The sequence below is a fragment of the Suillus plorans genome (assembly GCF_016647745.1).
Source record: "Suillus plorans strain S12 chromosome Unknown HD556scaffold_1, whole genome shotgun sequence".
In the NCBI taxonomy this organism is placed as follows: Eukaryota; Fungi; Basidiomycota; class Agaricomycetes; order Boletales; family Suillaceae; genus Suillus; species Suillus plorans.
In genome coordinates, this window is record NW_024537385.1 from 1,313,613 (window position 1) to 1,325,593 (window position 11,981).

An 11,981-nucleotide genomic window follows, 5' to 3' on the forward strand; every position below is an offset into this window, starting at 1 on the left:
CATCATTGTCATCGCAGTGGTTTACTGCCAGACGGTGTCACGGTAGGGCCGTGTTGTGGGCCATGCAACACCTAGTACTAGTCATTAGCCTAAGAGTACTGACGACGGCGCCCCGATTCTTCAGATATTTGAACGGTTGTGATGGAAATGGCATTCCAGTCCCGACGATTGGACCAAGCGAGGTCGTGGCAACCTTTCGGACTACAAGTTACGGTTCCGCATTGATGCGTAATGCATAACAGGCGAACCGCGTTATCACCAACCACAACATTTTTGCTGTACACTGGCAGTCACGACATCATGATGGATGGCTGGGTTGATTACGTTCATTTCTCATTCATCGGTGAACATATCCTCTTGAGTTCTCTGCGCCTAAACACCGTCTGGGAATTTTTCCTCGGCGTCCTCCTGACTTCTGTCATATGTCTGTCTGAGAGGTTCGTGTCACAAACTCCTCCTTTCACCCACTTCAAGTCATTGGAACCACAAGATTCTTGTCGTTTGCTATTAGCAGGCATTGGGGTCCTCATTTCATTGGTCGTTCGCGATTAGCAAAAGCAGTATGGAGAACAGTGTTATACGGTGTTGCAACAACACTTAGACTGTGAGTTGTGTCTTCATCAATCCACAGAAAAGCAATGTCGAACCGTGAAATATCACTAGAACTTACATGCTTATTGCCATGTCATACCAAGTGGGGTAAGTTGCGTTTTTTCAATGGAAGTCATCGAGTTGGTCTGACCGGCTTTGAGCCAGTCTCATCCTTGCCGTTGTGAGTGCCAATAATCATATGAGATCATCGCAGGAAATTTACTCTCCAAAAGGTCGTCATGTTGTCAGTCGGACAATTCTTCCTCGAGTACGTTGATGCTGCCCCAGGAAAGTCAGCCACGTAAGTGTCTTGTTTATCGCAAGCTAGCTTACTGTAGAGGCTGATCCCCCTTCTCAGCTATGATAAGCTTAGAGATCTTCCCCTGGACTCTGAGAGTGAGGACGACTCATACAATATGTCCACACGATCGTGGCAGCCCAGAACACGCCGAATGAAGTCAAAACCAGAGGCTATTCTCATCCACCCCGGTGACTCTAACCTCGCCCGCGCCGATGCTGCGGCGCAGGAGCTTGGCATAGCTGGTGACACCGAGCGAGTGAAAGCTAATCGCTATCCTGTTGACCAGGATGCTTGGGAGTATGGGAAGGGTAGAGACGTAGCTCGACAATTACTTGGAAGCACAGCACGACGTCCCCGGTCCCCGCAAGATCATCCCATGCCTCATATTTCCGATGGGTGTTGAGCGCTCGAGCCTCAAGAGTTCAGAACTTGTAGCACGTCAGATTGTTGTATAAATTATCTTACAAGCTATTGCAAGCCGTACGTGAACGAACGCGAGCGAATATATTATAGGTCAAGTAAATGCACGTGTCTAGCTGTCCTTGCTAACTTCTCCAGAGACGAGACCAGCTCGCTTTGGGGTATAACCACCTCTACGAGAGATAGGAACTCGAGGCGAATCAACCTCCGTTTTACGCTGCCATTGGTCAATGAGCTTCCCTACTCCTTGATAAGGTTTATCAGGCGATGACGAGCGCGGCTCTTCTAGAGGTGCGGAGGGTTTTTTCTGAGAAAATGGTAGCGATGCTGGGATCCCGTCAAGGGGACTGCTCCGTCCTACTGATGATCCAGGTGTGAATCGACTGGGTGTCACAGGAGGCAATCCTACAACAGGATTTCTTATATTCATGTCTGCCTTGCTCTGGTCCTGACTGGCAAGGGCCGCCCTGGCTAAATCAATCGCAGATGGTCGTGGCTTGCCTGAGTCAGCCCCAGGACCCGACTCTTCAGGAGCAGGTGTAATGACTCTGGAGGCCGTGAATCTCGACACCAACGGGGAGCTTGGGCTTGTACCCGTGACGTCCACAGCACGACCAATGCCAGTAGACGAGGTTGGCATTTTCAAACCTGTTGATTTGGGAACTATCACAGGCGAACCTGGATTTGAACCTCTGACTTTGCCCCCAATAGCTTCGAAGCGCTGAACCATGTCTGTTATTGAGGTCCGCCGAAGGCCGTGTTTACGAGGGTTGTCCTCTGGAACAGATAGACTCGTAGGGTTTGACGGCATGTCCGTCTTTCCATCCGAAGTAGACTTTGACATTGGAAAGGCAAGCATAGACTGCGGTCTTGCGCGAGAGGATAAGACGGGGGTATTGCCAGACGAAGGGGTGTTTGTACTAGATGCCTGCTTTGTATGGGGTAAGGGTCGCCTGGGAGACCGACTTGGTGAACGACGCTGGGAAGCATTGAGCTCTGGGGGCTGTGACTGCATTCGGGGTGATGTAGGCCTCGGCCTAGCCATTGAAGAAATGGCAATTGATCTGCTCTTTTGTAGTTTCACACCAAAGTCCCTGGTTGGATCACTGAATGCAGCAACGGCAGGACTGTGAACGGAATCCTTCGGTCGCTCTTTCGTCTGCACCACACCTCCTCCCCATAGATCAACGAGGTCGTGCACGGAACTTTGCCGGCCCCTTGTCTTTCGTCTTCGCGATGAACCCGCCTTCTCAACTAGTTTCCCCCACCCAGCAGCATCCTCTGGCTCCTGTTCCCCGTCACTTGACGAATCATGAATTTTGGTTGGCTTTGGCGACTCAGAGGTAGGGGCAACTCTCCACCTATCTAACTCATCTTGCGATGAATACTTCAATGGCTGCGATATTACCCCCTGGCGAGACTCCAGGTCTGGCTTCAGTGCAAGAGCCGCAATCACCGGCTTAGGCGCAACCACTGGCAACTCTCTAGGTTTCTTCGGTGTCATAGGGGCGCTTTGCTTCCGCTCTCTAACACTGGTACCTCGCGCATACATTTTGGACGGCGATGGAGGAGTTCTCACTCGATGGGGAGGCTGTTGAGTGGTGACAGCTTCCTGTGGTGATTGTATGGTTGTTGTGTTCTCCTCAATGAATGATGATCGCTTGTTCGTAAACTCGCGTAGAACGGGCGTCGTAGGGAGGTTTCTAGCTTGAGCCTGAGCGAAAGATTCGTCCTTGACTGGGGAGATGAGGGCATCGACGTCGCCTGTCAACCAGTCTTTGGGTTTGCGTGACACCGGAGTTGGGGTAGTAAAGTCCTGAGTACCAATGTCATCGATGAGCTGTGCCTGAGGTACGGCTTTGACAGCAATACTGCTGCGATGTCTCCTTGAAAGCGAAGGACGGGAGATAGGCCGATATGACAGGGGCTTCGGAGACGACGTGTTTTCATCAATGCCATTATCCAGCCCAACGGACCTCTGAAATCTGTCCTTCTCCAAATCACGCATCGCCACCCCGGTGACATGCTCTGAGCGCGAACCAAGGGTAGTGCTCGGAACGGCACGGTGAGAGATCGGCTGAAGCGACGAGGAAGGTGCAAAGAAAGGTTCGGACAAATCAGCTACTTTTTCGCGCTCCTTGTGACGCTCCGACGACTCGAACTGCCAGTTTGGATGGCTGACAGGAGGTGCCGACCTACCAAATGTTGCATCAAGCTCTTCTACTGATGGAAATCGTTCCTCGGCAGAAATTTCGCCCCTCTGTGGAAGCGTCGGAGGGGTGGATGCAGGGGGTTGCTTTGGTGGACTAGAACGCCATGAAGCATTTGTAGTTGTCAATTGTGCTGGAGGACGGTGCGAAGGCGTTGGTTTGATCGGGGTTAGTGATGGTTTCGCGGTGGTTAGAGATGGACTAGGAGTGATAGCAGCACGATTGTTTCCATTAACCGTAGCAAGGCCAGTCCTCAGCTTTCGTGCCTCTCCAAGAGTGGGTGTGGGTGCTGAAGATGGTGTTAAACCTAGACCGTCGAACGCGTCCTTACTCTTCGTGATCATAAGTCTTGTGTTACGCGATCCCTCAGGCGGGGGAGCAAGCTTCGAAATGCGCTCTTTTCCGGAACTTGAGGATGACCCCATTCCTGTCACAGCGGTAGTCTCTCCAGCCTTTGCACCCTCAAAGGCGCTCCACAGCTTTTCTCCGAAATTGTCACCAAATGCAGTAACCCCTGGTGTTGGTGGATCATCTGAGACCGTTTTTGATACACGCGTCTCAACACTCCATGCATCGTCCAAAGGAGGCGCGGATATCTTAGGCTTCCAAACACTCGCAGTTACACCGCCTGATTTATGAGCCCTGATGCTCCCAGCAGCGGGAACTGCAGGAGAGCTTTTCATGTCTTTCCGTGCCTTATCCTCCTCTGCGCCAAATGAAGCGTCAGGCCGAGAGGTCGATGAGGGAGTGGTGGTATCGTTCTGTTGCTGCGAATAATATGGCCTGCCACGGCGCATTGGTGCAATAGCCTCTAACACCCTATCACGCGCTTGAACGCCTGCACCTATGTCCTGGGGCTGAGCTGGCGGGGCTTGTTGCATGGCAGTATCTATACCTGGCGCTCGACGGTAAGAGACAAGGTCGTCAAGAGCATTCGTGGATGAAGACTGTAAAGCTCGAGGGGAGAGGGGCTGAGGGGGAGGAATATCGTAGGTGAAGCGCGATTTGGTACCTCGTATGGAGTGCACTTGAGCGAGAAGTTCAAATACTGTAGGTCGCTGTGTGCCGTGCTCGCGAAGCATAGAGGCTGCATGGCAACTCAGCATATTCGGACGCGATGGAAGTAAAGAATAACACACCGATCAGCGTGTTCATTTGCGATGAGTAAACGGGATATGGCGGAATGCGGTACTGTACGTTCAAAATTGCCAAGGGCCCATGTTCTTCGAAAGGAGTGGTGTAATAACACAGTTTGTACAATAGCACTCCGAGTGCCCAAACGTCAGATTTCTCGTCGACAGAACGGCGAAGGTATGGGTCAACCATCTCAGGCGCCCTGTACTGTAGTGTCGTGTGTCTGTTCAAGTCCGCCTCGAGAGCTCTAACCTCAGCTGTGGTAGATGGCGGTCGAGGCGCGACTGGTGTGGCAGAGCCGAAGTCACAGAGCTTAAAGACGTTATTGGAGGCCTGGAGAATGTTCTCCACCTTCAGATCACGATGAAGAAGGGCAGGGCGAAGATTATGCATGGCAGCAACACCCTCACAGACGTCTACAAAAATCTGGAGGATCTCTGCTTCTGTGAGACGTTCGCGAAGACGTCTGTTCATCATGTCAATAATTCCACCACCTATGTCTGAATAAGACGATATCAAATGTGTAAATCTTGCAGAAACACTTGCCTGGACAAAACTCCATAAGAATAAAGACTTCGTACATGCCAGTCGCCATTTTGTGCCAGGCAGCATCGATCAGATGCACTACATTTGGGTGCCCCTTTAGTATCCTCTACAGGCAGATTCAGTAAGCACCGAGTAAGCAGCTTGGGTGCTCCGAACCATGATATCGACTTCTTTCTTGACCTCCGCAAGCATAGCCTCATTAGGAACGCCAATGCGTTTGAGAACATGATGCGTCGTGTTATACACGGGAGTGGGAGTCCTGACAAGGTAAACATGGGAGAATCCGCCTTTGAACAAGATGTTAATAATGCTCGACGAGGCCGCCACTTGGACTCAACATACCTTGGCTGAGATACCGCTCAACTTGGACCGTGTACTTGTTTACGGAGATGGTTTGACCTGGGACAAGAGTGCCCTTGTTTTGCTGTGCATAAACTTGTAACGCCTGCTGCTGCTGCATGGTGATAATGGGCAGCGATGGAAATGTTAAACTGCTGCTGGTGCAGCTACAGCAGCTGCCAATTGTTAAGACTGTCACGTAGTACTACTAGTAGTACGTCCAAGTTTGTGGAATACTATTTTTGGCCATCTATGCTTATGCAAACAGTGCACAAATACAATTGAGCAGCTCACTCCGAGTCGTTTACTTGACATTTACCGTAACTCCGCAGTTGTGTCGCACAGTCGTGTAATGGCAGCTGTGCTCGCCTCTATTTGCCAAACTCCCATCTTATACTGACCATAAAGATGTATTGCATATCATTGACGATATATTGCCGTATGTATTGCCAAATGTTGAGAATCTTTGCCGGCTCACTCACTTTGTCGTTGACTATCTGATCTCTTGACATATTTTTCCATAACTCCTGCAGTGCATATCGAAGCTTTAAATTAGCAAACGCCCGCGCAGATGAAGTCACCACTGCTGCGCAACTGCCACCACTAATGAATCCAATTTCGACATTCCTCGTGCATGATTACTTCCACTCATTGATATATTGAGTCCATTCGTTGATCGTGCTTTGCAATGCACATGTTTTTACACCTGCATTTTCGCCCCGCACCGTAGACGCTAAAGCTAGCGTTCGTGCAACTCTATGCCCAATCATTCCTTTTGATATGGAAGGGCTGCGCAGTGCGGAGCGGTTATAAGTCTGGCTTTGGCCGCAATATTATACCCATTTTGATGTGCGTGTCTTACGCCTACTTAAACGCGCGCGCATTGGCAACGGCATTTTCGGGTATTGAATTTATCAGACAGGATGAGTGTATTACTTATCCCCGTGTTGTGACTGTGCTCCAGAATTGTGCAGGTATGGCATATGCACGGTATCTAATATCTGGTAGGATGCCCATCTGGAGACTGGGGCGGCCGCTGCGAAGCGCGTGTATCTGCTAGTGTAACCCGAAACTTGGTTTAGATCTGTTTGTGAGAGTAACACTTATAACCAATTACATCCACGTGCACAGTGGGAATCGACGTTCGCGATAACCCTCGATAACGGCCCGTAGAGCACAAGCTACTAATATATATACCAGTACTTACACTCTACCTCATAGACACCCAGTTTGAACGCAATGGCGAACAACCTTCTTCAAAGTCCACATGCAAGTGCCGTCCCTTTTTCTCGGCCCCCGACTCCCAGAGTACACCCTCTTCAAGTCGGCTTCTGTGGCCTTGGGTCTATGGGCTACTTCATGGCCCGAAATCTAGCTACCTCCTTTAAATCTCAACTACCGCCTCTCATCGTGTACAACAGGACTGTGGAAAAGTCTCAAAAGCTCCTCGCAGAACTTGGCGCATCCACCGTCAAAGTCGTTAACACTCTCGATCAGCTGGTTACAGAGTGCGATATTATTTTCACTAATCTCGCGAACGACGCCGTAGTAACGAGTATCTATAACGAGTTTGCGAAGGCTCTTGCCGTACGCCGTAATCATATCTTCTTGCAGGATAAGATAATCATGCTGCTATCATCAGCAATCACCTCCGGCCAAGGTCAAAATCTTTGTTGAGATGAGCACGGTAAGCCTGATATCCGCTTCTGATTTCCATGCTCACTGATGCTGTCAGATTTACCCATCGTTGGCCGGTGCGTAAAGCGCTTTTCCGCCACTAACGGAACCATGAACACGTCTGCTATAGGCGATCTTGACAGACTGCTGTCAAGCTATCCGCATACCCACTTTGTCACTTCACCTATCTTTGGACCTCCCCCAGGGGCAGATAAGGCCACACTTGTTATTGCCATGAGCGGAGACTACCGATCCAAGAAGGAAGTCGCCTTTCTCCTTGTCCCTGCAGTGGGCCGCAAGGTGATCGACCTCGGAGGAAATGTAGAAAAAGGTAAGAACGTGTAAGAGTGACAGCGAGAAAAGTCTTAAATGGGTGAGGTTTCTAGCTCCGACACTGAAGTTGATCGGTAATGGTATGATCCTGGGTATGAATGAGCTTCTCGCCGAAACTCTGACGCTCGGAGAAAAGTCTGGCATCGGACAGCAGACCGTATATGATCTGGTTAAGGGTAAATTTTGGAATGCATTCTACTCTATCTCGACGGAGAGCTGATAGTGATTGTATTCAGAAATCATGCCGGCACCAGGGTATGTATGCTGTCGATTACATTACTGAAGCTGATGCGTGTCAATAGTTTAGTGGCCTATGGTCACAAGATGGTCAACGATTTGTTTGACGGCTCCGTAGGTTTTGCCTTGGATGGTGGAATAAAAGATGCCAAGTTGGTGCCTCGAGGTGCTCGCAATAGATATTTCTTTCTAACATGATTTCAATCCAGTCACATCCGCCGCCTGTCTGCGGAGCTGAACTGCCCGATGCCTGCAGGTATGAACGATTTGACCTTCAGGCATTCAAAGATACTCATCATTTTATAGTTGATAACGCGCATCGTTCCCTGATCGGCGCCCGGGCGATGCACCAGGCACAAATAGTTGCAGGGACACAGCAGTGGGACGTCTTAGACTGGAGTTCATTGATTGCAAGCAGCCGAGTTGCTGCTGGGTTGAATCCATTCGACAGCAAGAAGGTTGGTGCTTGAGTTCTCGGCTCCTTTGATGATGATAGACTGAAATCGGAACTAGGGAACAGGAGTTACACGAGATGACGAATGAGCACCAAATCATCTCGGGCATTAAAAGTCGAGGTGTATGTATTCTTCTGACAGAACAACTATAAATTTGTATGAAGGCATGGATGTACCTTCAATAGAGAAATGTAACCCTAGAAGCATCGACGAAATGCAAAACCGCTCTTCATCAGTTGGTCATGGGACTAGAAATACCTGCAGGTGTGCAATTTATGTTCATTCGGGACTACACCTCCAGACCAGGCAGACGACAGAGCCATACATTCATCTTCACTCAGGGAAAGAGTATGTCTGCTGTGCCAGGGGTTCCGTCTATCATCGGTCAATTCATTCAAGTAAACCTGGACGAATGCAGCGGTTCGACTCGACCGATCAAGATGTCCACCTTATGAGCTGCAGGTAATATGATCATGCATGTTCTATGCAACAAGAAAATGATAGCCCGAATGAGTCGAATAGGGGTATCATCTTCGACAAGTCATTCAGTTATGTTTCAACTCAAATTGGTGTGATAGCCTATACTCTACTCATGCATATGAGTGGGGCAGTCTTGATATGTCGGATGTTGCAGCACACGCCAAATTAATGCTTCAAATGGCCTCTAAATTTGCACCCTTACGAGTCTTGGACTCTCATAGACCTTCATGCCACATGGACTTGGTGTAGGTAGTAAAATCGGTATATTTCGTCCTTCTAACATCCTTGCTTTGACCTCATTCGGAATTTAAGTATCTCAACACACCTATCCAACCTGACGTACTCTTGCTCTTTCTTGTAAGTCCCCTATATATCCGTGGTACCATAGCGAAGCTGATTGCTTTCGCCAGTCATATGATTGCCATCCTGAACGTCATCTTCGTACAAACTCGGGTTACCTACTTACCACCATTAATTTGCTCCGATGTATCAACGCTTGGAAATTCACGGTTATGTCCTATCATTCATCGCTCGATTCGTTTAGTGTTTCCCGCCGATATCCCAGCGGGTTTCCAATAGCCAGCCAATCAACTTCGTTCCTCATTCACGTGGGAATACAGCGTTTCCGATAACTCTCGAGTCCAAATGCTCTTGACGAGTACAACCTGACTTGCTAAAATATTGGTATTTACTTGCCTTTTCTCTCCTAGATACCCCCGGGCCCCAGCTCGAACGCAATGACGAGTAACCTTCAAACTCCAGCCCTGCATGCAGGCACCATTCCTTTTTCTCGGCCTCCGACTCCTGGAGTACACCCTCTCCAAATCGGCTTCTGTGGTCTTGGAGCCATGGGCTATCTCATGGCCCGAAATCTGGCCAATTCCTTTAACTCTCAACTGCCTCTCATCGTTTACAACAGGACTGCCGAAAAGTCTCAGAAGCTCCTTGCAGAACTTGGCGCATCCGCCATCAAAGTCGTTAACACTCTCGACCAGCTGGCTACGGAGTGCGATGTCATCTTCACCTGTCTCGCGAATGATGCTGTGGTAATCAGTGTCTATAATGAGTTTGCAAAGGCTCTTGCCGTACGCCGCAATCATATCTTCTTGTAGGGTAAGATAATCATGCTGTCATCATCAGCAATCACCCCCAACCAAGGTCAAGATCTTTGTTGAAATGGGCACGGTAAGCCTGATATCCGCTTCTGGGCTTCATGCTTACCGAATGTCAGAATTATCCTGCGCTAGCTGGTGCGTGAAAAGTTTCTTGTTACTAACGTAACTGTGAACACGTCTGCTATAGGCGATCTTGATAGGATGCTGTCGAGCTTTCCTCATACCCGCTTTATCACTTCACCTATCTTTGGGGCTCCCCCGGCGGCAGATAAGGCCACACTTGTTATTGCCATGAGCGGAGACTACCGGTCGAAGAAGGAAGTTGCCTTTCTCCTTGTTCCTGCAGTGGGCCGCAAGGTGATCGACCTCGGAGAGAATGTAGAAAAAGGTAAGAACGTATAAGAGCGTGATGAGCAAACCTAAGAGTCTGAAATTGTGTGGGCTTTAGCTTCGACGTTGAAGTTGATCGGTAATGGTAATCTCGCCGCTATCCTGGAGCTTCTTGGCGAAACCCTGACACTCGGAGAAAAATCTGGCATTGGGCAGGAGACTGTATACGATCTGATCACAGGTGAACCTTTGCCGGCTTCTGCCGTACTACAATGGGAAGCTGACGATTCGCGTTCAGAAATCATGCCAGCACCAGCGTATGCGTGCTGTCAATTATTTCATTTCGAATCACTGATGTCCAAACAGGATAATATCATATGGCAAGAAGATGATCAATGACTCGTTTGATGGTTCCGTAGGCTTTAATATGGATGGCGGAATTAAAGACTCTTCGTTAGTGCCTCGGGGGTGTTCACAATGAATAGTCCTTTCTGACATGGTTTTTCATCCAGTCACGTCCTTCGCCTGTCCGCGGAGCTGAATTGCCCGATGCCCGCAGGTATGTCGACGATCCGACCTTGGGTCGTTACGAGATACTCATTCATTTATAGTTAGTAACGCACATCGGAGCATGATTACTACTCGGGCCATACACCAAGCACAAGTCGTCTCGGGGACACAGAAGTGGGACATCGTAGACGAGAGCGCATTGATTGCGAGCAGCCGAGTTGCGGCTGGATTGGATCCATTTAACAGCAAGAAGGTTTGTGCTTGAGTTCTCGACTTCTTGATATTAGCCTGAAGCCAAGTTCAGGGAACAGCAGTTGTACGAGAAGAATAAGATCTAGAAGTGAGCAATGTCATAGCACTGTAGCGCCAAATCATTTTTATTCATTTGTGTCTCAAGTAAATGTACCTTCAAATAGAGACACCCTTGCATTTATTGTTGTTAAAGGATTGTACAACAGCTTATGTGGGCAACGCCAAGTCAATCTGTGCTTGCCAGACCGTTTCTCCGTGAATGTGACATCGTTACTCCCAAATGGAAAAAAGGTGAACCCAGGCAAGCACCCCTTTTAGAGAAGTTGACCTCTTGACAGTTTCACCGAGCCTGCGGCTCAGCGGACATGACCGGCCTTTGTCGTTGTTAGAGGTAGGCAAAGTCGAGTTTAGCTCGCTAGCTCGTTGACTCCTCATATTCTCTGCAGGAGATTCTTCTTCGATGCTGGCTGAGTCTGACGTTGATTTAACCGAACGCCGTTCTCTAGCGGCTTCTGTTGCTCTTCGGCCGACTTTATTCCGCTCTAACTCCCACTCGTCGAGCATGGCGAGGTAGATAGCCGCGATAGCAGAGGAATCTTCACCTGTGCTAAAGGGTGAGCGGCTTTCTTTGATGATGCCAGAGATGACATGGGAAGCTTCATATTTTGTGCATTTGGCGGCTTTAAAATCTTCGAAGACGTCAAAACATTTCTTCCCTAATAGTGTCTTGTTGGCGTGGATGCGCTCCATCAGAGTTGGTCTGCATTGCATGCATGCATTTGTGCCGTATTATTTTACTGGTATGTTGATGCTTGAGTTTCCAAGAAGTACGAGCAATACGAGAATTCAATTTTGTGAGGAAAAACAGAGATCACTGAGACGGTGCTCAAAGGACAAGACAAGACTTGGATGTTATTGAATAAGCATGTATACGTTTTGGGTGTACCGTAAGGTTAGGGTTAGAACCCATAAAAGTCGAAAAAAAAAGGATGGCCTGCTTAGCCAGAGTGGCCGTAGCAGGACTGGAAAATATTGAGACGGTGCATGAGCC

At 49.0% G+C, this 11,981-nt stretch overlaps 4 protein-coding genes across 4 annotated transcripts; 3 read left to right on the forward strand and 1 right to left on the reverse strand.

Annotated features, from left to right (window-relative positions):
* Positions 1-200: 200 nt before the first annotated feature.
* On the forward strand, positions 201-1,339 carry HD556DRAFT_1318506 (uncharacterized protein). Its single transcript, XM_041301231.1, has 6 exons — positions 201-437; positions 491-604; positions 664-699; positions 757-772; positions 825-892; positions 950-1,339. The coding sequence occupies exons 1-6, from the start codon at positions 232-234 to the stop codon at positions 1,293-1,295; spliced, it is 786 nt and encodes a 261-aa protein (XP_041167838.1). The 5' UTR covers positions 201-231; the 3' UTR covers positions 1,296-1,339.
* On the reverse strand, positions 1,340-5,785 carry HD556DRAFT_1318509 (uncharacterized protein). Its single transcript, XM_041301232.1, has 5 exons — positions 5,545-5,785; positions 5,359-5,489; positions 5,203-5,308; positions 4,662-5,150; positions 1,340-4,609 (listed from the first exon to the last, which is right to left on the reverse strand). The coding sequence occupies exons 1-5, from the start codon at positions 5,660-5,662 to the stop codon at positions 1,425-1,427; spliced, it is 4,029 nt and encodes a 1,342-aa protein (XP_041167839.1). The 5' UTR covers positions 5,663-5,785; the 3' UTR covers positions 1,340-1,424.
* An 856-nt stretch (positions 5,786-6,641) lies between these two features.
* Positions 6,642-8,778, forward strand: HD556DRAFT_1318534 (NAD(P)-binding protein). The gene is made up of 12 exons (XM_041301233.1): positions 6,642-7,128; positions 7,184-7,228; positions 7,277-7,295; positions 7,349-7,549; positions 7,605-7,727; positions 7,788-7,806; positions 7,854-7,940; positions 7,998-8,044; positions 8,095-8,246; positions 8,302-8,365; positions 8,429-8,507; positions 8,554-8,778. Exons 1-10 carry the CDS (start codon positions 6,781-6,783, stop codon positions 8,329-8,331), a joined length of 1,071 nt encoding a protein of 356 aa, XP_041167840.1. The 5' UTR covers positions 6,642-6,780; the 3' UTR covers positions 8,332-8,365; positions 8,429-8,507; positions 8,554-8,778.
* A 619-nt stretch (positions 8,779-9,397) lies between these two features.
* Positions 9,398-11,009, forward strand: HD556DRAFT_1453571 (NAD(P)-binding protein; the record flags this gene model as incomplete). Its single annotated transcript, XM_041308089.1, has 9 exons — positions 9,398-9,808; positions 9,864-9,908; positions 9,955-9,973; positions 10,026-10,226; positions 10,287-10,485; positions 10,535-10,621; positions 10,681-10,727; positions 10,780-10,931; positions 10,983-11,009. Exons 1-9 carry the CDS (start codon positions 9,461-9,463, stop codon positions 11,007-11,009), a joined length of 1,125 nt encoding a protein of 374 aa, XP_041167841.1. The 5' UTR covers positions 9,398-9,460.
* Between the last annotated feature and the right edge of the window lie 972 nt (positions 11,010-11,981).